Below are 22,806 nucleotides of genomic sequence, written 5' to 3' on the forward strand. Positions count from 1 at the left end.
GATTATAGTATATAATAATTTTAAATGTGAAGATATTTGTTTATATTTATAATTTTATGTATCAAAAGTAAATTACATAATTAGTACATATTTTGGTATTCATTTAACACAGAAATTTTTCACTAATAGTGCATATTTTACAACCACAACTGCAATAATGTATACCAAATACAATATCAATATAATTTTATGTAATTACAATAATAATTACTATAAATCAACAAATTAAATTGTAAACAACTAAAAATGAAACCGAAGATATAAACAAAAAAGTTTTCAAACTGATAAGACATGTTTTATATGAAATACTTCTATACAATACACACATATAAAATTTCATTAAACGAACTGACAAATTCATTTAATACCGGCATATATTGTTCCGTCATAAACAAAACATTTTGAAGTGTTTATAAATAGAGAACATATCTCTGATACTAAAGTATCTCATTTTTCTTGCTATAAAATATCGCAAAACTCTCGAAAGCTTTTAGTATTTAAAGTGATTTAACTGCATCTATCACAAATATTGTCGAGATAAGAAAGCGTTTAATTTAATAATGTAAAACATAAACATTAATTAAAATTAATTACAATTTAAAATAAAAGTTTTATTAATTTATTATATATCCAACCTAATATACTATACATTGTCGGTAAAAAATGGCTTTGATTGAGAGCTTAATTTTAATTTCGGTTGTGTTATATTTAATTTATAAATGGTCAACTGCCAATTATAATGTCTTGAGAGAACGAGGCGTTCCTCATGAAAAACCTTTTCCTCTAATTGGCAATGTTAAGTGGAGTACTCTACGTCAAAAGTCATCATTCTTGGACTCCATATTAGGCAACTATCAGAAATATAACAATTGGTAAAAACAATATATAAAACTATTAAATTAATAATAGTAAAAAATATTATTAATAAACTATTAATAATAATTAATATTATTCTTAATTAATAAAAATTATTTTTATGCAACAGTAATTTGAAATTAATTTTAGTTTCTGCGACTTTCATATATATCGGCAAACAAATTAGTATATGCATATACATAACAATATATATATTTAAATATATATTAATAATATACATTGAACAAGATATTATTGTAAAATAATTCAGATAATAGTGTGAAAACAATGATACCAAAAATTATAATATTTTACAGCAAAGTATATGGTATTTATAATTTTCGCGAACCCATCATTTTCTTAAGAGATTTGGAACTCATTAAAAAAGTAGGCGTTAAGGACTTCGATCATTTTACCAACCATAAATCCGTATTCACTGAAGCGAAGGATAACGTTTTTTCAAAAAGTTTGATTGCACTAGAGAATCAGAAATGGAAAGAAATGCGGAACACATTAACACCTTCATTCACAGGCAGTAAAATGCGTCTGATGTTTGAATTAATCAACGATTGCAGCATCCAGGGAATAAAATATTTGGAAAAACAAACTAAAGCCACTGACAACAATGAACTTGATTTGGAAATGAAGGAGTATTTTACTAAATTCACAAATGACATTATTGCATCTGCTGCATTCGGTATCAAAGTAGATTCATTTGAAGATCCTGATAATGAGTTTTATAAAATTGGTCAATCTTTTACTAAATTCAGAGGTATTTTTATAATGAAAGCATTCTTTATTAGTTTATTTCCTAAAATAGCACGTGTAAGTATTATTATAATAATCTAATATGTACATAAAGTGTTAAAATGATTAATTATTTACAGTTCTTACGTATGGAGTTAATGAGTTCTAAAATGACTAACTATTTCAAAACTTTAGTATTTGGTGCAATGAAATATCGTGCTGAAAACAATATCATACGTCCAGATATGATACAATTATTAACAGAAGCGAAAAAACATTTTGAAGAAATGAAGAATGAACAAACTGGAGAACATGCTGAGTTCAATGATGATGATCTCTTAGCACAGTGTATACTCTTTTTCTTGGCTGGTTTTGAAACAGTTTCAACATGTTTATGTTTTACGGCTCATGAACTATTGGAAAATCAAGACGTTCAAGACTTACTTTACCAAGAAGTTCTAAAAATTGAGAAAGAGCTCGATGGCAAACCATTAAATTACGATACAATTGTAAAAATGAAATATATGGATATGGTATTATCAGAATCATTACGGAAATGGCCACCTGCTATTATGTTAGACCGTGTTTGTGAAAATGATTATAAACTAACAGATGAAGATGGAAATTTAATTGTTGAAATTAAAAAGAAAGATATGATTGCTTTTCCTATTGCTGCATTACATCGGGATCCTGAGTATTTTCCTGAACCAGACAAATTTCAACCAGAACGATTTTCAGATGAAAATAAATCAAACATTAAACATTTATCATATTTACCGTTTGGAATTGGTCCTAGAAGTTGCATAGGTATGTATAAAATATTATAATATGAAGATACTACTAATTTAATTACACACTCATTTTTTCAGCAAATCGACTTGCACTTATGGAAACTAAGGCGATTATATATCATATGTTATTGCGATTTAAAATTGATCGAGGACCAAAGACGACAAAAGATATGATGAAGTCAATGAAAGGTTTCTTCATGGAGCCAGAGGAGCTTTTCTGGATGAAATTTATTCCAAGAGAGTCTTAAGTTGCAGCAAAAATTTATAAAATTAATTTCACCATATAAAAGTTAATTAAATTTCAACTATAAACAAAAATAAATTTTTTTTAATTTATTATTTCTATTCAGATCTTTTTATTCTGTAACATTCATCATTATACAAAAATCATCGCCCTTATCACACATAGACTAAAAATTTAGATCGTTCTCGGCTTAACATGCACTTTTTTTTCATATTATTTCCACTTAATATATATGTATGTAATATATATAAAACATAGTGTTAGTGGTGCTCATATTATTCGAATATTTTAGAAACCAAAGCTTTTCGATTTATCGAATCGGATAGCTGCCCAGTCTTCAGAGTTGAAAATAAAGTAGGTTTTTTGTGAATCCGAAGTTTTCGAATGTCCGGACTTGCAAATATTATTCGTCGTGCAACTATCTGGATCCCACAAATAAGAACAAATTTTTGTATGAAAAATAGAATTTGTTGTTGTTAGTACGATTTTGTGTGTTCGGTATGTATTGCAGAAAATTATATCTGTTTTATTCATTCTATTTTCTTAGTTAGTTTGCGAGATATTACTATGTGTATATGTGTATGTTTGAAATGTCAAGATATTTGTTTATATTTTTAATTTTATGTATCAAAAGTAAATTACATAATTAGTATACTTTTAAAACTTTTTTTATCGCTGAAATTTCACTAATGATACATATTTTACAACCACAATTTTTATATCGTTTACCAGATACAATATCAACGTTATTTTGTTTATCTAAAATTATAATTGCGATAAATCAATAAAAATTGATTTAGAAATAAATAAAAACAAAAATAAAGATTGTAAACAAAAAACAATACAAACTGATATGACATGTTGTATACACAATAGCTTTATACAATACATACAAATAAAGTTACATTAAGCAGACTGAGAAATTTATTAAATGCCGGTATATACCGTTCCGTCATAGGCAATCCAAAATTTTGGAAATGTTTACATATAGAGAACCTATCTCTGATATTAAAGTATCTCATTTTATTGCTATAAAATATCGCAAAACTCTCGAAAGCTCTTAGTATGTACTGTGCTTTATGTGTATCGGGTACAAATGTTGTAGAATTAAAAAGTGTTTTATTTAATAATACAAAATTCAAACATTAACTAAAATTAATTACATTTAAAAATAAAACTTTTATTAATTTGTTATATGTATAACATTTATTAAATGTTGTGTTTGAAAAATGGCTTTAATTGAGAGCTTAATTTTAATTTCGATTGCGTTATATTTAATTTATAAATGGTCAACTGCCAATTATAATGTCTTGAGAGAACGAGGCGTTCATCATGAAAAACCTTTTCCTCTAATTGGCAATATTAAGTGGAGTATACTACGTCAAAAGTCATCATTCTTGGATTCCATATTAAGCAACTATCAGAAATATAAAAATTGGTAAAAATAATATGTAAAACTATTATATTTACAATTTAAACCTGCAACAGTATTGTGAAATCACTTTTAATATTAATGTTGAAAATTTGCTACATATACATATAAAGGTAACTTTTCGTCATTTAGACTTAACTCCTTGCTTCTTAAAGCTGCTACTATGCTCACTGATTTTAACAACAAAATACTTCTCGAAACGATTGAGCACAGGGAAGGGTCCTTCGTATGGGGTTTGTAGAGGCTTGCAAGTCGCAGAATTCTAGACGAATATTTTATACAATGACCCGACAATACCCTTGTTGATATGGTCGATGCGAGACAAAGCAGCTAGGTAGTGCCTAGGTAGGGGTGCACTTTGCTTTTTTGGCAAGCAATGCAGGATTTCGCCCAATCAGACCAGTTCTTCTTCATATTAGATCCGATTAACTTTTCGGCTAATAATTTGTATTGTATTGAATCAAGAGACATTTTGCGAAAAATTTTCGTCAAGATCGACGAACGTGCCTGGAAAAAATATCGGAATACACTTAAACATATTTATTTCTCCGTCAATTCATTGCTGGCGAACAATAAAATAATCTTAGTTAATAAATTAGTTAAATTTATTTTAAAAAAATTAAAAAATTTGTAATTGTCTTTGTAATTGTTCTATCCTTGAGAGAGCGTCTGCCATGATGTTATCTCTACCCGAAAAATGACGAATATATGTGTATTTACATTTAATTATTGAAATACGTAAGACGCATTACTTTTAATTGTTCTTAATGTAATTATTTTATTGGTATATTTACAGTGCATAAAAATTAGTTATTAATTAGTGAAAATATATTAATTTAATTTTTAAAAGATATAATACATATAAAAGCATAACTGTGTAAAAATATTGTAAAATACTATATTAAAAATCATTGATACTTAAAATGTAAATATTTTTTCAGCAAAATTTATGGAACTTATAATTTTCGGGAGCCTATAATATTCATAAGTGATTTAGAACTCATTAAAAAAGTAGGCATTAAGGACTTCGATCATTTTACCAACCATAAGTCTCCTTTTACTGAAGTAAAAGATAACGTTTTTTCAAAAAGTTTGATTGCACTAGAAAATCAAAAATGGAAAGAAATGCGGAACACATTAACACCTTCATTCACAGGCAGTAAAATGCGTCTTATGTTTGAATTAATCAACGATTGCAGCATTCAGGGAGTAAAATATTTGGAAAAACAAACTAAAGCCACTGACAACAATGAACTCGATTTGGAAATGAAGGAGTATTTTACTAAATTCACAAATGACATTATTGCATCCACTGCATTCGGCATCAAAGTAGATTCATTTGAAGATCCTGATAATGAGTTTTATAAAATTTGTAAATCGTGTACTAAACTCAGAGGCGTTTTAATAATAAAAGCACTTTTCATAAGTGTATTACCCAAATTATCACGTGTAAGTAATTAAATTATATTAATCGAATATTTATTAAGTTAACATTATTAATACATTTTAGTTCTTGCGTATGGAATTACTGAGTTCTAAAATATCAAACTATTTCAAGAATTTAGTATTTGGTGCAATGAAATATCGCGCGGAAAATAATATCATACGTCCAGATATGATACACTTATTGACAGAAGCGAAAAAACATTTTGAAGAAACAAAGAATGAAAGAACTGGAGAGCATGCTGAATTCAATGATGATGACCTATTGGCACAGTGCATACTTTTCTTCTTAGCCGGTTTAGATACAGTTTCAACTTGTTTATCTTTTACGGCTCATGAATTGTTAGAAAATCAAGACGTTCAAGATTTACTTTACCAAGAAGTTCTAGAAATTGAGAAAGAGCTCGATGGCAAACCATTAAATTACGATACCATTATGAAAATGAAATACATGGACATGGTTATTTCAGAATCATTACGAAAGTGGCCACCGAATATAATATTAGATCGTGTTTGTGGAAATGATTATAAACTAACAGATGAAGAAGGAAATTTAATTGTTGAAATTAAAAAGAAAGAAATGATTGCTATCCCCATTGCTGCATTACATCGAGATCCTGAGTACTTCCCTGAACCAGGCAAATTTTTACCAGAACGATTTTCAGATGAAAATAAATCAAATATCAAAAATTTATCATATTTACCTTTTGGTATTGGTCCTAGAAGCTGTATAGGTACATGTAAAAAATTTAACATTAAATAATTCCATATTTATTATTTTAGAACCAAAAGTTATATTGTATATTCTTTCAGACCAGTTAGTTAATTACTCTCAACTGTTGTTATAAACACAAATTAATTAAAAGAACTTAAATTATTAAATTAAATTATTTAGAATTCATTCGAAATAATTTGACTTTAGATTAACGTCAAGATATTAAAAATATAATAAAAAAGAGCGTGAATAATTTCAGCGGTTTCTATTGATTTTTACTTATAACAACAGTTAAGAGTAATTAGCCTAATACAATAATAATTGTAAACTTTTTTTTAGCAAATCGACTTGCACTAATGGAAACAAAAGCGATTATATATAATATGTTATTGCGATTTAAAATCGTTCGGGGACCAAAGACGACGAAGAATATGATAAAATCAATTAAAGGTTTTTTAATGCAACCGGAGGAACTATTCTGGATGAAATTCATACCAAGAGATATATAGAAATCATTAACACATAAAGTTAAATTGAGATAAAATTTATTTCTGAATGGGCATATCATGATAAACTTTATATTTATATATATTATAGCCTGAGCTAATATTTTTGTTGCCATTTCCTTTCCTGAAGTTGTGTATTAGTTTATTACTATTTTTTTAATAAAAAAATCTGTTATATTTTATTATAACTTTAAACAAAATTGCAAATCTTTATACCAGACAAAATAATGCAGAAACAAATATAAACTTTTAAATTAAATAACTACGCTTAAGATGAGTTCCTCAAATTAGAGTCCTGTGAATTGGTTTCTATGATAAGACATCATCCTGTAAAATGAAAAGTACTTTAACGCTCTGCTGATCAAAGAAGTTAGGATAGTTCGGACAGAATATGAATCTCACTAAAGAATCTACACATTCTACTTACGTTTTTAAGTCACAAGCAATAGTTTCAATATATTAAGGTTACACAACAACTTTGAAAACCTACTTAATTCTTATTAATTACCAGTAGAAAAGGTTTACATTAAGTAGAAGATAACAGACGATACTCTAGCACTATCAAGTGTTTCTACACGTCGTTAGTTTACCGTTTCTTTTATTTACTCAGACTCTTATACCAAATATCAGTGATGATAAGGTTTGTGTTTGGTTGATTGACTTATCCACATATATTTATGTATAAAATATTTAAATAGCTATTACTTGTATTAGCAGGGACCGAAAATAACAGTTATTTTAAAAATTCAGAAATGTGGCATTTAATATTTTGTTGCATATCCTTTGTTATCCAGAACGGCCTGAAGACGATTTCGAACTGATTTTTACCAATTTTTGGCACACTTCTGGCTCAATTGAGTACCATGCTTCGAGTCAAGCCTCCTTTAACTGTACTTTTGTGTTAAATTTTTTTTGGTACACTCTGCTAGCTAATTCCTCCCAAAGATGCTCAATTACATTAAGATCTGGGCTCTGTGCAGGTGTGTCTATGAGTTTGGGGCAGTTATGGATCAACCAAAGCATTGCTACGCCTGACGTATGCTTGGGATCGTTGTCCTGATAAAAATTAAAATTTTCTGCAATACTCAACTTCTCTGTACTTTGCTTTGCATTCTGTTTCAGAATGTCGAGGTATCCAGATTTGTCCATTTTACTATCTATAAAATGCAAATTACCTACTCCCGCACTCGACATACAACTCCAAACCATAACAGAGCCTCCTCCATGTTTTATAGTGATTTTTGTATTGTGATGATTGAATTCTGCATTTGGTTTACGCCATACAAACATCTTACCATCAGATCTATTCAGATTAAATTTACTTTCATCAGTGAACAAAACTTTAAAGAAATGAAAATTATCAATGAAAATGTATTTAAGATGATTTACCATCAATTTTTTTGATTCCAAAAGCTTTCTGTTTTTAGTAAATAATCCTTAGCATATTTTATTCTTTTATTTTTATTTTTAATACTTATAAACGGCTTCTTTCTGGCAATTCTTCCGTGATAATTGAATTTATGTAATGTATTGCGAATAGTATGTAAGCATACATCTTTCCCAGAGCGGGATTTTAATGATAATTTAAGGTCTTTTGCGATTTTGAAAGGATTTTTCTTTATTTCTTTCAATATCGAACGCTTTTCTCGATCATTTAATATAGTGCCTTAAGCTGCTCTGATCTTATTGGCCAGCCTAAACTCATCATGGGACCTCTTGATAATGTCTTGAATAGTAGATTGACTTATTTCAACTAAATTGGCAATTTCTCTAACGGTTTTACCTCCGAAATTCAATTTAATTATTAATTGCCTAATTTCGACAGTAGATTACTTTCCATTTGGTGCTATTTTAATACTAATTTATGTTACAATTATATAATTTATAATTTATATTTATCTTAATATAAGAAACATTGTTGTGAGAATTTTTATCGTAGTTTTGAAGTGCATATTTGTAAAATAACAGTATTTTTAGCATTGCTGCTTCACTTTGTCCGATTATGCGTTGAGTCCAAAAAATTGTGTTGGTTCTGTTTTTTACTTTAAATTAATAGATATTATGAGAAATGTTTTATTTTTTTTTATAATTTAGATAGATAAGTATGTTAAGTATTAATTAAAGCAAAAAAAAATCATACTTTTAGCATTTTTTTTAAAGTGTAGAGCACATTTATATCGAACAAATGCTTGTCCGATTATGCGATGGAGTCACTGTATAAGCGTTTTAAAATAAAAATCAAAAAATAATAATTAAATTTGATTTTTATTATATTCATCAAAAATAATTATTATTATATGCCTTTTATTTTTTCGCGCAGAAATAACTCTTAAAATTTGCTTCTTATTTTAAAACTCACAAATAACTGGTATACTTGCGTTATATAATATAAAAATCAAGAGTATCGCGCAAATTCTGCGCGATATTTTTAAAATGAAAATATAAAATGCAATTTTCATACAAGGTAGTTGTTTTTGTAATTCCATAGAAAATGTTTTGAAAGGTTGGTGCAGGTAAAGACTTAGTTCAGTTTTTTGTTTTTGTATTTTGCATACAAATTTGTTGTCCTACAAAATACAAATACAAATATAAATACAAAATATGAATCCAAAATACAAAAACAAAAAACTGAACTATATATATATAGTAATATATAATATATATATTAATATAAATATAATTATGAATGCAATATTGCTGTTTTATGATTTCGTTCTAAATTAACACAGAGCAAATGAATTAATTTACTTTTACGGTAAATTAACAGAATTCCAAATTGAAATATATAAGTCAGTTGAATCAGTTGCTTGATTCTGTGCTTCAAATTTGGCAAGGTACGAGTTCAATCCCTGGTACTTGCAGTATCAAAAAAATATTTACGAATAATTAAATATAAGAAATAATTCCAAGACTCCCGATGATGGATATTTGACAATACTCGGAATAGCTGTATGTTCAGCCTAAAATTCAATTAATTAAAATAATATAAAAATAATTTTTGTTGTGTAGTTCACTACATTACGAAACCTCTCCAAAACAAAAAAAATAAATGAATGTGCATGTTTTAAAATAATACATAAGTATTATTATTCTTACAAACAAAATGTGTAAAATTTTGAATTTTGAATTAAATAAATAGAGTAAAAATACTACTGGTAACCACTAAAAACTTCTGTGGATCTTTTATGTTTAAACTTATTTCAAGTTTTTGTTATTTTTTAAACTAAATGTATGATTAAGTCTCCGTCACAAATTAATGATATGCATTTTTTACTTATGATTTGCTTTTTGCAATATATTACGAATCTATGTAGAACAACATGATTTCATGATTACGACAAAGTATTTCATAAATATAAATTCAGAATTTCTATTCTATTTTTAGTGCTGATTTACGTATTCATTTTATGTTAGTTATTAATGCATTATATCAAATTGTAGCCTAATAGTCAGCATTATTGAACCAAAACAAAGCAGTGTTTTGCTTATTCTCTTACTACATAAATAAACATCTTTTAACTTATTTGGTTTCAAACATTATTTATACTCGATTTTTATGAATTATAATAAAAAATAAAATAATAAGTTATTATTTTTATAATATAATAATTTTTATTTGTTATGGTGGAAGCAAAATATATTAAGTAGATCAACTTACTATTGCAGCGCTACATAATTAATATAAATTTAATAGCGAAAATGATTGATTAAATCGAAAAAGCCCAACAATTGCGATAAAAGTTTAGTAAATATATTAAGAATAGTAAAATTTTACTGATAACAAAGTTGAATAAAAAACTTGTAGATGACGAAAAGCAAAAATATCTAAAGAAAAAAGGTTAATTATTGCTACGTAATGAGCAGCGTTCAATTTACATGACAGTATAAAAATTACTCCTACCGGCAAACTGACTCATTTCTTCCACAGCTGATAACTGAACAAAATAATTTGTATAAAAAACAGAAATTCCCATAGACGATCTTAGTATGGATTGAGAACTTTGTTCGCGCGGTTCTGGACGGAAAGTCACAAGAATATAAATGTGTAATTGTAAAGAAGTTTTTGTTGCTACAGAATTGTGAGAAAAGTTTTTTGCTTAAATATTTTTATTAAACGGCATCGAAATGGGTTTAATTGTGGGTCTTCTTTTGGGTTCTATCTTAGCATATGTATGCTACAAATGGTCAACGGCAAAGTTTAAAATTTTAAGTGAACGTGGAATACCTCATGATGAACCCACACCTCTTCTGGGAAATATTAAATGGAGTATATTGTCGGGTAAAGATTCTTTTATGCGTGCCTCTGTCGAAAAGTACAAAAAGTATAAACATAAGTAAGTTTGCTTACACAACTAGAATTTTAATGTAAACAAATTTTATTTTTACTTCAAAATAAGAAATTGTTTCGAATTCTTTAATGTTATTTATGGTATTATTACGGTATTTCTAAATAAAAAAGAATCGTAAATTCAATTGTTTATGCCTTAACAAGGTCAGTTTTTATAAAGAGTGTTGTAATATACAAATTTCATGTATTACTGATGAAACTATTTGCCTAATATTCAAGGCTTTGAATATAAATACGTTAAGCATTTTATCAATATTTGTTATCATTTTGATAATTAAATCAATTCATTTACTGAAACAAATTACCCAAAAAACCACAAACACTGCAAAAAAAAGATACTAACCTTACTGTAAAAATTTTTGACTTTTGATATATATTTTTGAATATTTTTTTAATTCTATTAAATATTTAATAGTAGATAACGCAGATAACAAGTGTTAATATTTATTAATTAATTAAAATGTACAGGTATTGTATAATAAATAATTAAAACCTAAACATAAATATCAAAATAAAATAAATAGAAAACATACCTTGTTTTATGAAATATATTAATGAAAATAAATCACATTCCTGAAGGAAAATTATCGTTATTTTAAATAATTACTGAAATTGATAGGAAATTAATTTAATTAGTGTTGGAATAAAAATTTTGATATAAACATTTTTTAATAAAAATTTAGTCAGTCAAGGTGTTACTGAAGCCAAGTACAATAGACATCAATGGTGTTATTATTAAAAATGCGGCATCTATGTGTAATTTCCTATTTATTAAAAATTTTAAAGGGAACCTTAAAAGTGTTTGCTATCTATGTCTTGTCACAAAACTCAATATGATCACTGTGTTAATATATAAAAGAGAATAAAAGAGAATGTATGGTTTGTTTCAAAAATTTCTAAAGACAATTAGATTTACTTTTTCCGAAATTCAATCTCTTCATGCAGATAACTATGACCTTCCGATATCAGATGAAACAGTACTTAAATTTTTAGTGAACACCAAATAAGATATTAAGTAATGATTAAAGAAGTGATTGCTCAAATAAAAGTAAATGCTGGAACAGCTGTAAGCACTGGTAAAAATATAACCTCTAGTTATTTTGTACAGGCCCTCAGTCATATAGTTAACTATTTATGTCCAATTGACAACTTTTTTGCCTAGCTTTTGGTTCCAGAAATATAAATAAGAACACAAGCTAAAGCAAATACTTAAAAAGGTTTATGTTAAGAATATAACATTGACAAATCTTGTCTCTTTCTTTTATTTTATAAAATGTGGAATAGTAATGATTCATAAATAGGTGTGCATGAATGTCCTTTATGCAATCAGGCAAATAGTGTCGAACAGTTGGATAATCCGTTTATAAAAAAAAAATTCAAAAGATAACAAGGTATTGATTTATAAGCAATGAACTATAACTTATATTTAGATTTATAAGGGTTTTACAAAAATAACCCCAAATTTTTACAAAAAAAAAAACAATACTGTAACTAACATAACTAAAACTAACAAATATACATTAGAAAAACTATTAGTAAAAATTTAAAATTACTCAAAAATAATGTTTGACTTAACCTATTTGGATAAACTTTCCAGATATAAAACTAATTAAATATTTTAATGCCACTACAGTACGCTATCTTCAAAATCACATCTTTTACAAATCAGTTTCATCCCTTCAGTTTTGCATTTATGACTTTATAGTCCCGAAGTGACTGTTGGGAACGGATTTCCTTGATTTTTATCACATATAGAACCTAACATGATTGCTGTGAATTGACAAATTTTAGGATGTGTTTTTTATTACATACTATACATATACTAAGTTAATCCCTGTTGATAGAACAACGGTTCTTCTCTGGAACCGAATATCTCTTACAGAATTTTTTTAATAAATTCGTGAGTGATATATTTATATATATATACATATATATATATCAATATATGTTTCGTAGATATGCAACATGACAATGACATATTTTGAATTTGTCTTTCCGAAACACTCTTGTAACTCTTATAACATTATATATATATATTATTGTCATACATTATCCACCTCTCCCAATCTTTCTCAGAGATTAACCTTTGACGAATGATAGTGTTATATGATAAAATCTATGTTTAGTAAATCGAACCGGTTGCCGGATTCGTAATCAGCAATTCTAAATTTATTGAAATAACATTGACTTTACATTTGACTTTAAAATCTAATATTACGAGGCACATATGTCATACCATTAATAACATAATCTCTACGTAACAACAGTTTTATTCTCTGTTAATAATATATGCTGTATTTAAAAATAATTATATGTGATTTTTAAATAAAGAAACAAAACTAAAAACGTTTATTAGAATATTTAACAATAATACCTTTGTCACACATTTAGGCCGAGAACATAACCTATAAACTAAAGTACTTACCTACATGTCCATATATATAATGTAATATTTTTTGCAAAGATTTAGTTCAATTGCAAGTGTTTAATTTTTATTGTTTTACATTTAAAGACAATTCTAAAACGGTAAATTTCTGTAATATTACCGACACATTTGTAAATCATTCATTTTATTGGAGTATACTGAAAGAAAGAACTATTACACTACATGCATTTTTACATTAAATATTTTTCTTTCTATTGACTGATTTAAATGTATAATTTATATCAATTACGGAATCAGATGAATTCCCCGACTTTGTTTTATATATACATTAGTAGTACATTTCAAATTTTCAAAGCTTTTTTTTTTATTCCGTTTTTTATTTTATTTTTATTTCTCATTTGCACTAAAAACGTAAACAGTTTATTTATTTATTTTTGTTTATTCTTTGTCTTTATATATCGCGTTCCATTAGGAGGAGTAAAAGGTGAGTTCAGCATCAATAATTCTTTCCAAACACTATTATGTGTGGGAATTGTTATTGTTTACTTTGCTCATTGCAAGATATCAAGAACCGGTTGAAGAGATAAAATTGTTGACTTGCTGAGTATGAAAATTGAATGGAGTGTTCTCGCTATTAAGAGAGTTACTCATAATTATTGCTAGCATTTGCAAGTGCTCGTTTTTTACTTACTATCACAATTTTCTCAATTCAACTTTAATCACTGCGTAAACATTATAAAACGTAGAAATTCAACAAAAATAAAAATAAACAAAATTCTCATTTTAGTCGATACTTTTTGCAAAAAAAAAATGGATTGTACTTATTTGAAGAATTTAAGGTGGTATCTTTTAACTTATTATTAAAACTACATTTCAATAGTGAAAAATTGTTTCAATGGTAAAGAAAGATCTTAATTAACTTGATATAATCCTAAAAGAGTTGAGAAAATCCAGAAGAGTACGTGAAGGTAACAATATAAACTAAATTAGAGAATGTTTAATGTAGTAAACACTTTTTCATATTTCAATGCATTCTTACATTTATATTTGTTAAAAGCATATAATTAAATTAATTTTTAACTTATCTTTTTAAATATATACAGCAGAGTTTTCTGTTTATGGCGGGAACATTTTTCAATACAACTCGTTGCTCCGTAAATTTGTATTTATTATCATACAATAACACGCAATTCAATGATTCATTGTACCGCTAATAGACTACAGAATTATATACATATATGTAAGTATATCATTTCATATACATATCTTTACATATATCTTCCAAGAGTTAGTCTTTGAAGATTAAAAGAAACAAATTAATACAAAAAATTAAATGGTTACTTCAATGGATACATAGTGTGTAGTACTTCGTTTAAAAATCTCCATTCTCTCCCACCGAAATTTTTACTTGCCCCACAGTTTTAGAGTTTCCTCCTTGACATCACAGTTTAAAAATGTACATAGAGAACAACTGTGGATCTCCCAATCTTTACAAATGGTGGCGCGTGACCTCTTATCGCCAATAAAATGTCTAAATTATCGTATCACTACTCAGTCGTTTCATATTATTTACATTGTTAGGATATTCCGCTCATAAGGGTAGACGAGAACGGTAATAGTGTGTGTTTGTGCAAACGCTTTGTAGTGATTCTTTGGATACCGGTAATATCTTGCACTTCTGAAACTTATAGGGTTTGACTTATTGGTCATTTTTGGAGTAATTATTGCATAATTGTTTTCGATATATTCAACTGAGCAAACATTAATGACTTTGATTAAGCAAAAGTCAATAATTGTGGATTTAGGGCACTCTCCACTGATGATCTGCACCACAACAAAGTCTATCTATGTTAAAGTGTAAATCAGCTTTCAGCTGTGAAAATGGTTATATATTGCCAGTTTAAGAATCAAAACCCTATTAAACTTTCATTATAGATGACATTATTTTAGAATAAGAAGTGAGTAATCTCAAAACAGTATGGTTACCACATTTAACTACCAGTTTAAAAATTATTTTTATATCTAAAATGAAGTCCTTTTGAATAAACTGTTTTCCACTTTCTTGATATTTTAAATTTTTGCTATTTTTTAGTACTAATATTACATTTATATATATTTTACAGCAAAGTGTATGGTGCATATAATTTTCGCGATCCTGTCATTTTCGTATCTGACATCGAATTGATTAAAAAGATAGGTATAAAGGATTTCGACAATTTTGCCAACCATAAAGCGACTTTTAATGAAGTCAGGGACAATATTTTGGCCAAAAGTTTAGTGAAATTGCAAAATCAAAAATGGAAGGAAATGCGTACAACGCTAACCCCAACTTTTACTGGTAGTAAAATGCGACAAATGTTCGAACTTATCAATGAATGCAGTATTGAAGGAGTTTCGTTTCTGCAAAGCGAATTGAAAGCAGCAGGGATTAATGAACTTGACATAGAAATGAAAGACTATTTTACAAGGTATTCCAATGACGTCATTGCATCTGCAGCATTTGGCATAAAAGTCAATTCATTTGTGAACAAGACAAATGAATTCTATGAAGTTGGTAGAACGTTTACACGTTCCGTGGGACTAATAATGGTTAAAGCGTTTTTAATTAAAGTTGTACCAACCATAACAAGAGTAAGTAAATTTCAATACAATACAATATATAAATAATGAAAACATGAATTAAACATTAATTACAGTTACTACACATAAAATTATTAAATGAAACATTGTTAAATTATTTCCGAAGTTTAGTTTTTGATGCAATTGAATATCGTAAGAAAAATAATATCATACGTCCTGACATGATACATCTTCTTACGGAAGCAAAAAAACAATTTGATGCCTCGAAACAACAAAGAATTGCCGATCACGCTGAATTTAATGATGAGGATCTTTTGGCACAATGTTTATTATTTTTTCTGGCTGGATTTGAGACAGTTTCCACTTGTCTTTGCTTCACTTGTTATGAATTGTTGATGAATCCGGATGTACAAGAAACTCTATACGAGGAAATTTTAGCTACAGAACAAGATCTCAATGGGTCACCATTGTATTATGATGCTCTAATGAATATGAGATATATGGATATGGTAGTATCAGAATCTTTGCGGAAATGGCCACCTGCTTTAGCTACAGATCGTGTGTGCGCAAATGATTACAATCTAACTGACAATGATGGAAAATTGGTACTCAAACTTAAAAAAAATGATCTTATATTTATACCTATTGTTGGCTTGCATTATGATCCCGAACATTTCCCAGAACCTGAAAAATTTGATCCTTTACGTTTTTCTGATGCAAACAAAAAAAATATTAATCATTTAGCTTACGTACCTTTCGGTTTAGGACCTAGAAGTTGTATTGGTAAGAGAATTTACATTTTGTTAAAAGTTAAAGGATTATAATTTAAGATTTTTCTTTTTGAAGGTAATCGTCTTGCTTTAATGGAAGCCAAAGCAATGATATATCATTTGCTCTTGCATTTTAAAATTGAACCAAATGAAAAAACTAGTACAGATATGTTTAACTCTATACGCGGATTTCAACTAAAACCTAAGGAGCTATTCTGGATGAAATTTACACCACGTAACAAGAATTGAAATTAATATTTTTATAAGTGTGTGTGTAATTATTATACGTTTGTAAATAATGACCAAAAAGTATTAATGCCGTACTTATAAATTTTTTCTATTAAAATTTTTGTGAAAAATATATAATATGCAATTTCAAAAATTTTTGAAATTAATTTAATAAAATAATAAATTTCTTGTCGAGCATATTTGTTATGAACAGAATATTTCACTAATTTATATTTAATAAAAGTTTTAAATAATCTTTTACTTTAAATTAATTTAACTAATTTTAATTGGAACTTACTTAAGATATCGAAATAGATTATTTCTCAAAATGCAAAAATTTTCAATAAATATTCATTTCAATTTATATATATGTGTCTTCTAATTCATTATTACTTAATCGGTTAATAAAAAAATATTAACCATTTATCTAATATCTATATTATCTATATTATCTATAATATCTATATTATCTATATTATCTAACCATTTGTTACAAACATATTGAACATTATTAACCGTATATAAAACTGTTTAAATCGAAATTAAGAAAAGGAAATGCCTACGGATAGACTATACACTGCACGAGAAAGTTGCTCAAATCACAAAACTGTTTCCTAAGTAAATACTTTACGATGTTGTAGACCTCGCCATACTCGTAAGATATCAATACTAAGATGTGATATTCACATAGAACAACGGTAGTTTGAATCGAAATGTATTGACTTTGTTTCCATCCCATAAACTTATTAATAAGAATGTTACCCTATAATTCACTAGGAAAAGAGGATAATAGAAGAAGATAATACTAATCAAGAAATTAATAGACAGTGCTTTTTAATGTTTTCTGTACTTCTGTTTTCGATTCATAGAGAAGAAATGTTGCTACTAATGTAAAACATTTTCAGTTACTTTACAATATTAGATACTATTATTGATACTATTTAAAAAAGAAATGATAATTGCTATGAATTTTATGTCCTTTGAATAAATATCCATGTTATTGTTGTAATAATACATTAAATATATAACACAAAAAGAGTTACAAATACGTACACATGTATTATGAGAAGTTAAGATTAAACAAGTTAAATTTAAATGGATGGGATTTTAATTGAAGCGAATTTACAGCGGGTTCCAGAAGCAACCGAATCTACGCCCCGGAGTCAATCGTCAATTTCAATAAACACAATGTAGTTCAACATTTCCAGAAAGGAATATAGCTGGAAAATATCGATCCACCACTGGTTTTGTTTAACTAAACAACAACAAATTTATCAAACTTTAAATTTGAATAAAGCAAATTACATGTACATTGGCGAGCTCACTGTTCTATTTTTAACATGTTTTAATTTCTAGTACTTGCAGTCCAATAAATTATATACCTATAATTGAACTAATTGATGTTTACAAAAACCACTTATAATGGATATATGATGATACCACAGAACATCTGTGTAGTCAGTCTATGTATTGACTTAATTAAGCATTTCTTTGGATTTGTAACTCTACCTTTCACCCCTTTTGAAAATAATAATACAATAACAATAATTTGGAATCAATTTTCAAAAGATTAATTTCCATTTAACTTCCAGGAATTCCCATAAATTCAATGTAGAAAAATTTCTCTCGAAAATCCAGATTTCAGCTACATATTGTGCACACTTGCATGAGTATGATTTATTAAGTGATTTTTTAGCTTTATTGACTATGCAACAAAATTTTTATCACATCAACATTGCTGACAGGCCTTTGGATAGGTTTCACCATCCAACCAACCAAGCACACATGGGCGTTTTTCTCAGAGCAAAAATATAATAAATATTATTTACTACTGCGAAAATAAACTTGCACAAAAGGAAAAAAATTTTAATAATACCAATAAATAAATAAAATTAAAATGAAGGAGAATATTACAATTAATCGCATGTTGAAAAATGACAAATTTTATACACAACTGCGTAATATTTTCAACATTAAATAAGAAATTTTTTCCTTTATTTCGCCTGGGCATAAACAAAATTAAAGGAGAACACAGAGGAGGCGCCACACCAGATTCACACTTCGTCAAATAATAATGGCAACACGCCATTTTCCGACATGTTGGAAATATTATGGCGCCGTAATAGTATTTTAAGGATTTTTTTACTGTTAGACGGCGCGACAACGAGTCATTTTGGTATTTGCCAAGTAGAGTGAATAAAATCTTAAAAGCGAATGACTTGGAATATGAGTACCACGGGATACTTTCATTCCACTGGTATGAGTCGTAATACAATTATTGTATTCCCGCAGCTCACTTTCACTCTTGTATTGTTGTATATATAAACCTACACAACGTATTTATTGGTTGTAATATTTCATGTAGTATTAAAAAATATTTTATTTTTATGTTTATAACGAAATGAAAATGCTTACTTAAATTGTAAAAGTTACTTCCAAAAAAAAGTGTCGACTTTTTTTTTGTTACCAGAAGTCAGTGCACTTTTGTATTTATCAAAAGTGAAATAAAAATTACACTTTATACGTCAAGAAAGTATTTCACTTTAAGACATGCCTTTGCATGTATTATATGTTTATAATAAATTATATATACATATATATGTTTTATACATACGAAAACAGTCCTAAGTTTTATGTAGGTGAATAAATCCTTTTACTGTTTTTTTATTACGTCGAAGGACATTTTTTTTAAATGTCTCGTGTTTTCCCTTAGAAATTATTGAGCAATAAATATATAAAAAATTTTATGATCTCATAATAATTATTATTTTATTATTAATAATAAAATAATAATATTGTGCTATCATAATTAAAAAGATATCAAGTTTTAAATTTAGCTTAGATTTCAATTAATAATAGGACTTCTAAAAGATTAAATAATATAAATTGTAATTTCTTCAGAAATAATTCACTTTGTAAATACTATATTTCCACTTCAGATTGCCATTTTATATGAATTGGATATTAATTTATTACATTTAATGCATGAATATATAAACTTGTATCATATTTATATATTTGTATATTTATTATACCTATATATTCCGACATTAGGAGGTCCTCAACAACCGACATTCTGGCCTTCATTCGAAAGGCGGAATTTCTTTTGTTCAGTTAGGGTCTGTTGTAGCACAAAAGATCAATTATGGTCGCGGTGCTCTGCTCAAATGGGAGCTAATACCCTGTTCTTTCTTATTTCTTATTATTATTTATACCTATATATTCTATATTATTATATTTAATTATTATTGTATTATAAATATTTATATTGTTATATATATATAATATTGATGATTTTATAATTATCAATTAACTTAATTTAACAAAATGATCAAATAAACATAATTAAAAAAAGCAAGATTCATTGATTAACAAAAGTATTCGCCACTAATTGCCCCGTAACACATCTTTCAAGTGCATACTAAAACTAATTTCTTTACGTTTATGATTTGATTTATCAGACCTTTTCCAATTGCAATCTACTAATCAACTTCTCACACCAGTAGCTTACTAAGATGCTTCACTGGAAACTGGATGCTTCACTAAAATATAATACAACGTTTTAAAACAAAATTCTTAGAGATCTGTTTAAAGTTCCTTGGTACAGTAGGTCTACCTGTATACAATGAGACCACGAAATTCCATCAGGCGAAGAAGAAATAAAAAACGTCTCGAAATCGCAAATATAGTTGCAATCCACATCAATGGCAAAATTTTTGAACTTGTAAAATTAAGAAACTTGGAGACGTTGAAGAGGCACAAACCGATTAATATCATAAATATTAAATAGTAAATACAAAATGTATATAACTGTATTCAATACAAAGTGCTGTCTACATAAGTGACATAACAAACTTGTTAGTTAATGTAATTTAAAAAACTATTTGCTATAATAAATTAATTGAAACTAAAAACAAGAAAATTAACATAATACTTAATTAAATAAAAAAATTACTGCGATTATCAAACATAAATGTGCGTTCAAGTGTATTGCTCCTTGTGAATAGTAGGCAACTCAAGAGCCATTAGTTTCTTATTAAAAATTAATACTAAATACACTTAGTAACTCACTTTAATACCATTAACATTAAAGAACAAATTTATTCACTCGCTCTGTACTTTGAATCAAAGGCAGTTCAACAGTAAATAAGACGATTGATTACACAACTATTCAAATAGCAATAACTAATTATTTTCTTAAGTATTAATTTTATATAAAATTGTAGAGTAATTTTTGAGGTTCATACTTTTTGTTATTTAATTTTTTATTCAAGAATAAGTTTAAAGATGTAACTTGACAATAATCTGTTTTTATTATTACTCCTAAAACCGCTGCGAAAATCTCACATATAAAAGAAATTATAACTTTTTAGCAAAATTAAGTTATAAAAGATTTTTTTATATTATTGTGTGCAATACAGTTGCCGTAATAATAGAACACTGTCAAAAATACAGTCATACTGACCCAATAAAAATTTCTCTCACCGTCTACCATTTTATCTGTAAGAGACAGAATGTTGGATCTGCTCAAAAGCATGAAGCCTTTGACGACGATTTTTGATCTGGACTTTGTTCTGGGCCAGAGTCTAGAGTTAGTTTACGTGTTTACCTGCCATGAAAACTTAACACTACAGTATTTTCGACATATGTGTCAAGATAAATAAGCACATTGGAAAAAGAATTCCTCCGGTGCCAAGTTATATATTTTCATATAACTTCTTTTTTAGTAACACCTTTGCTGTTCTTTGGGTCACAGCACGCAGTTTAAAATGGGAACTCTACATTGCATGAAACGCGAAGACAAAAAATCTAATTGTTTATGTACCCAGTAGCAAGACCAATTAAGATTACGATCACTTAGATCTCGAAGCAACAAATTTTTATCTGTTGGGGTATTGCAAGTAAAAATCCATTTAGTAACAGTTATATTTCAAAACGGTGCAGGATGTTGCCCAATGCATTTTAGTCACCTTTTACGACAAATATAGGTTAGGTTAGATGAAGCGGAGATAGATAGTGAAATCCTCGTGATGGTGAATAGAAAAATAGTTACGTTTAAACCAGCCGGAAGCATTGATAAATGGGAAAATCTATCCAACTTCCAATAGATTGAGACTTTTCCTAGACAAGTCTGGACATAAATACAACAGATGTTCTGCAGGGGATACTACAGAATAGGCGAAGCTTGGTCTTAAAGTAACGACACATATACTTTGATAATACTCCAATTCATATTTCAAATAGGTACTTGATTTAAATTGAAAGACTCTATATCAACTAATATCCTCCATAGATAAATTTTGAACTTTTAAATTTTGAATTTAATTAATTAAATACAAAAATTTTTTTGCAATTTATTACTGCTTAAAGGTTTATATTTGTTATATGTTGTCGTTGTATGTTTAATAAAGCAGTATTTAAAAACATGAATTTTGCAATGCATTTCTAAAGATTATTTAAAAGCTTTATTAAACAAAATATGCAATTTAATTTTTTAATCGTAATTATAATAAAATTCAATGTATGTAAACTGAATGCAATAATTTCTGTGTCAACAAGTATTTGAAAGGAATTTCATGCATTTCAATGAAAATTCATAATTAAAATATCTGCGAGTCATGAAATTATTGATTTAAAGTGTTAATGGTTTAAGTACTTAAACAGGGAAGGCAAAAATTTCTTACAACTAAAACGAAAGCAATTAGTCAAAACGTTGTTTAACACGAAATTTCCGTGCCTAATTTGATGAAATTGTTCGAAA

At 27.4% G+C, this 22,806-nt stretch overlaps 4 protein-coding genes across 4 annotated transcripts in view; 3 read left to right on the forward strand and 1 right to left on the reverse strand.

The window, feature by feature from the left end:
- LOC119684857 (uncharacterized protein DDB_G0283357) overlaps window positions 1-22,806 on the reverse strand; it is a 140,052-nt gene that overhangs the window by 108,274 nt on the left and 8,972 nt on the right. The gene's annotated exons all lie outside the window — the stretch shown is intronic.
- On the forward strand, window positions 611-2,692 carry LOC119684860 (cytochrome P450 9c1-like). Its single transcript, XM_038098992.1, has 4 exons — window positions 611-872; window positions 1,173-1,680; window positions 1,743-2,409; window positions 2,472-2,692. The coding sequence occupies exons 1-4, from the start codon at window positions 664-666 to the stop codon at window positions 2,639-2,641; spliced, it is 1,554 nt and encodes a 517-aa protein (XP_037954920.1). The 5' UTR covers window positions 611-663; the 3' UTR covers window positions 2,642-2,692.
- LOC119684861 (cytochrome P450 9c1-like) lies at window positions 3,867-6,824 on the forward strand. The gene is made up of 4 exons (XM_038098993.1): window positions 3,867-4,075; window positions 5,011-5,518; window positions 5,580-6,246; window positions 6,567-6,824. Exons 1-4 carry the CDS (start codon window positions 3,867-3,869, stop codon window positions 6,734-6,736), a joined length of 1,554 nt encoding a protein of 517 aa, XP_037954921.1. The 3' UTR covers window positions 6,737-6,824.
- Window positions 10,708-17,191, forward strand: LOC119684858 (cytochrome P450 9c1-like). The gene is made up of 4 exons (XM_038098989.1): window positions 10,708-11,067; window positions 15,591-16,098; window positions 16,164-16,830; window positions 16,894-17,191. Exons 1-4 carry the CDS (start codon window positions 10,859-10,861, stop codon window positions 17,064-17,066), a joined length of 1,557 nt encoding a protein of 518 aa, XP_037954917.1. The 5' UTR covers window positions 10,708-10,858; the 3' UTR covers window positions 17,067-17,191.

Source organism: Teleopsis dalmanni, chromosome 2, assembly GCF_002237135.1.
Source record: "Teleopsis dalmanni isolate 2A chromosome 2, ASM223713v2, whole genome shotgun sequence".
In the NCBI taxonomy this organism is placed as follows: domain Eukaryota; kingdom Metazoa; phylum Arthropoda; class Insecta; order Diptera; family Diopsidae; genus Teleopsis; species Teleopsis dalmanni.

Excerpts from the sequence above, each read along its gene's own strand:
- LOC119684860 (XM_038098992.1), top strand. The coding sequence starts at position 664 with ATGGCTTTGATTGAGAGCTTAATTTTAATTTCGGTTGTGTTATATTTA. Across the intron at positions 873-1,172 it reads TATCAGAAATATAACAATTG|CAAAGTATATGGTATTTATA; the intron begins GTAAAAACAATA and ends AATATTTTACAG. Across the intron at positions 1,681-1,742 it reads TATTTCCTAAAATAGCACGT|TTCTTACGTATGGAGTTAAT; the intron begins GTAAGTATTATT and ends AATTATTTACAG.
- LOC119684861 (XM_038098993.1), top strand. The coding sequence starts at position 3,867 with ATGGCTTTAATTGAGAGCTTAATTTTAATTTCGATTGCGTTATATTTA. Across the intron at positions 5,519-5,579 it reads TATTACCCAAATTATCACGT|TTCTTGCGTATGGAATTACT; the intron begins GTAAGTAATTAA and ends AATACATTTTAG. Across the intron at positions 6,247-6,566 it reads TGGTCCTAGAAGCTGTATAG|CAAATCGACTTGCACTAATG; the intron begins GTACATGTAAAA and ends ACTTTTTTTTAG.
- LOC119684858 (XM_038098989.1), top strand. The coding sequence starts at position 10,859 with ATGGGTTTAATTGTGGGTCTTCTTTTGGGTTCTATCTTAGCATATGTA. Across the intron at positions 16,099-16,163 it reads TTGTACCAACCATAACAAGA|TTACTACACATAAAATTATT; the intron begins GTAAGTAAATTT and ends CATTAATTACAG. Across the intron at positions 16,831-16,893 it reads AGGACCTAGAAGTTGTATTG|GTAATCGTCTTGCTTTAATG; the intron begins GTAAGAGAATTT and ends TTCTTTTTGAAG.